This window comes from Suricata suricatta, chromosome 1 (genome assembly GCF_006229205.1).
Source record: "Suricata suricatta isolate VVHF042 chromosome 1, meerkat_22Aug2017_6uvM2_HiC, whole genome shotgun sequence".
Classification (NCBI taxonomy): Eukaryota; Metazoa; Chordata; class Mammalia; order Carnivora; family Herpestidae; genus Suricata; species Suricata suricatta.
The window spans coordinates 50,280,636-50,283,850 of record NC_043700.1 but is presented as its reverse complement, the minus strand read 5'-3'; the positions used below and the strand labels follow the sequence as shown (position 1 = coordinate 50,283,850).

Sequence of the window (3,215 nt, the reverse complement as noted above, 5' to 3'; positions counted from 1 at the left end):
GGCCAGGTTTGGGGTAGACAGGAATAGGGAGTCATTCCCGCTTGTTGAGGATGGTGGTGGCCATTCCCTGGAAGAAGTGAGGAGCCGAGGAAGGATGAAGCGGGGTTGGCTGGGACCCAGGAGAGCTGCGGGGCCAGTTGCTTAAGGCAGTGGTGGGGCCCCAGCAGGCCCTGGGGCCCCAGGCAGCGGTCTGGGAGCAACCAGAACTCTCACAGTGAATTCAACGAATGGCTCTTTTCTTAGCTGTAATGGGGGCTTTCCCGCTGAAGCCTGGAACTTCTGGACAAAACAAGGGCTGGTTTCTGGTGGCCTCTATGACTCCCATGTAGGTGAGTGTTTGCCGTCAGCCCATATCTGGGTAGATGGATTTTATAAGCAACGAATAGTAACGGGCTCGTGCATTTTAAAGTGAAGGTTGAGGGTGGAGGACACGGGGCTGGAGAGAGAGAGGCAGTCCCCTCCACGGCAGAGTTAGCGCAGTGAGTGCTGCAAACCTGCTACCATTCCTGTGGCCCCAGCTCTGCCCTCTGCTTCAAGGGGCTTCTGACGGCTGACCCCCTCCTTTCCACTTGCCCCCCCCACCCCCCAGGTTGCAGACCCTACTCCATCCCTCCCTGTGAGCACCACGTGAATGGCTCCCGGCCCCCATGCACAGGGGAAGGGGACACCCCCAAGTGCAGCAAGATCTGTGAGCCTGGCTACACCCCATCCTACAAAGAAGACAAGCACTACGGTAAGGTGGGGCCTGGGCTATCCGGCACCCTGGGTCCAGGGACCCGCCGACACCCTTCCCAGGCTGGAGGAAGGGAGAGGCCAGGGCAAGTGAGTCTGAGTCAGGAACACAGGATGGAGAAAGGAAGGTCATGAATGACTGTCTTGTCAGAGGGAGCAGCACACTGCGTTTCTGCCTGTCTCCACGCTGAATATGGCTTCTGGATTCCTGTTGTTTTACAGTCACAGACCCTTGGAGTTGGAAGGGCCTAGACCCCTCACTTTACAGGGGAGTAATCTGGCCTAGAATCCTTCTGGGTACCACTCTACCCTTCTTCCAGGCCCTCCTGCTCACTGCCCCTCCCGACAGAGAGCTCTGCTCTCCCACGTCTTGGGTTCTGTGTCCAAATCCACCATCCCCCCTAGGGAAGCCTTTCCTGACCACCCCCCCCCCACCCCGACCCAGGCTGGGCAAATCCCCCTGTCAGTCAGCGCATAGTTGACTGAGGGAATTGTGGGAGGCACACCTCACCCCCGCTTGGCTGGTTCATTTGCCAGGATGCAGTTCCTACAGTGTGTCCAACAGTGAGAAGGAGATCATGGCCGAGATCTACAAAAATGGCCCTGTGGAGGCAGCCTTCTCTGTGTATTCGGACTTCCTGCTGTACAAGTCTGGTATGTGTTGGCCCCTGATGGCAGTGGGGGCAGGAGAGGTCTAGGTTCTAGGGGTCCCACCAGGACTCAGTCTAGGAGGCAGACATCATTTTGTCCTGGCCAAGTCCCAGATCATGCCTCACACTGAGTGGGTGCGGAGACAGGAAGCACCTGGCTGTGTGCACGGCTGTGGGAGTCAGGACGGCTGCCTTAGAAACCCCCCATTCTAGATGAACAGTCTACAGCTGACCACTTCTTCTCGTTTACATCGTGCCAGATGGAGAACCTCAAAGCTCTCAACTTTTAGGACACCTCATTGGATAAAGGAAAGAAGATGATTCTGGCAAGGAAAAAGTTATAAAGCTGGCAGTGTTTAACAGCCTCCCCCCCCCCCCAATATTATAAAAGGATGCGATTTCAGTTTGACAAAGTGACTCACTAGTGCGGGATTGCCATCGATGCTCACTATCACCGATCTGGCCTGTCTCTACTTCTCTGGGTGTATCCCAGGGTAGCAGTTTAAACCTCAAATTAAGTTTTACAGAACTCTTTTGCCAAATAAGTCCTTACATGGAGTCCCAGTACGTAGAACAGATAATTGGTTTGTTAACATTAAATCTTTCCCTTACGTTGGAATTTATAACTTGAGTTTTAAAGGGAACCAGCAAGTACATTTTATTGGGACCCCCATTTTGATATTTATTCAACATATTTGAGTGTTGGGCTTTCCAAAACGTATTTAAATAATTCCTGAACATGGTGGGAGCCCCTGGAGCCTTCTGAGAGAACACCAGGCCTCTCGTTTGCAGGTAGTTTCTTGGGAGGGCTTGTTGGGCCCTCTGGACCCCATTTGTCCTGACAGGGTAGCCGCCCGAGTTGCAGGGATGCTGTGGGAAAGGGGGCATCGGCCTGGTCTCCATCTGAATGGGCTTTTCCTTAGGCGTGTACCAGCACGTCACCGGAGAAATGATGGGAGGCCACGCTGTCCGCATCCTGGGCTGGGGTGTGGAGAATGGCACGCCCTACTGGCTGGTTGGCAACTCCTGGAACACTGACTGGGGCGACAATGGTGAGTGGCAGCCCTCTTCCTGCTAACAGGGCATTGTGAGCCAGGACATGGCGGTCCTCCTGTCCTCCGCTCTGCCTGCTCCACAGCTCCTAACACTGGGCCCGGGGCTCAGCTGTGCCCGCCCAGCCTTCCGGGAGCTAGCGAGCTGGGGGTTCCCTTGCCAGAGTCCTTGCAGAATCTGCTCGGGAGAGGGTGGTCTGGACCAGGACACGGCTTCAGGTCTGGTGCCCTCACAGCTCCCCCATCACACCAGGCGCAGTGCCGGTTTATATGGGGTCTGTTGGAAGCGGTGCCCCGAGGCCTCATGCTGGGACACAGGCCCCTGGGCAAACTGGATGGCAGTAGGGCACCTCGGTGCTGATCTGGGGACTGCTTCAGGGCTGGGTTGGGGTCTGGCACACCTGGGTGTTTCTGGGGTGGGTCTGAGTACGTTAGCAAGGCTCAAAACCCAAGGCACACTTTAAAGGCATGTTACTTTTGCTTTCCAGGCTTCTTTAAAATCCTCCGGGGTCGGGATCACTGTGGAATTGAATCAGAAGTTGTGGCTGGAATCCCATGCACTGATCAGTACTGGAAAAGGATCTGATCTGCTGTAGGACTGGTCTTGCCAGCCCCGGGGCAGTCTTTCCCCTAAATCGAGCCAGGTGGGCTGGTGATGTGATGGAGGGTAGGAATGTCTTTTATTCTTTGGATTCAGATGAGATACAAGAGGTTTCAGGGCCTGAAGGACTGGGCCAAACCTTGCGTCTCCCGTCAGTCAGACTGTCTTCCAAGGAGACAC

At 55.2% G+C, this 3,215-nt stretch overlaps 1 protein-coding gene across 1 annotated transcript in view; it reads left to right on the top strand.

Annotated features, from left to right (window-relative positions):
* CTSB (cathepsin B) overlaps positions 1-3,209 on the top strand; it is a 3,939-nt gene extending 730 nt beyond the window's left edge. Inside the window, exons 2-6 of the mRNA XM_029938664.1 lie at positions 244-329; positions 590-733; positions 1,270-1,386; positions 2,306-2,434; positions 2,923-3,209. Coding sequence (XP_029794524.1) covers positions 244-329; positions 590-733; positions 1,270-1,386; positions 2,306-2,434; positions 2,923-3,020 — 574 coding nt within the window. The 3' untranslated portion in view covers positions 3,021-3,209. The remainder of the gene's footprint in view (positions 1-243; positions 330-589; positions 734-1,269; positions 1,387-2,305; positions 2,435-2,922) is intronic.
* Positions 3,210-3,215: the final 6 nt, after the last annotated feature.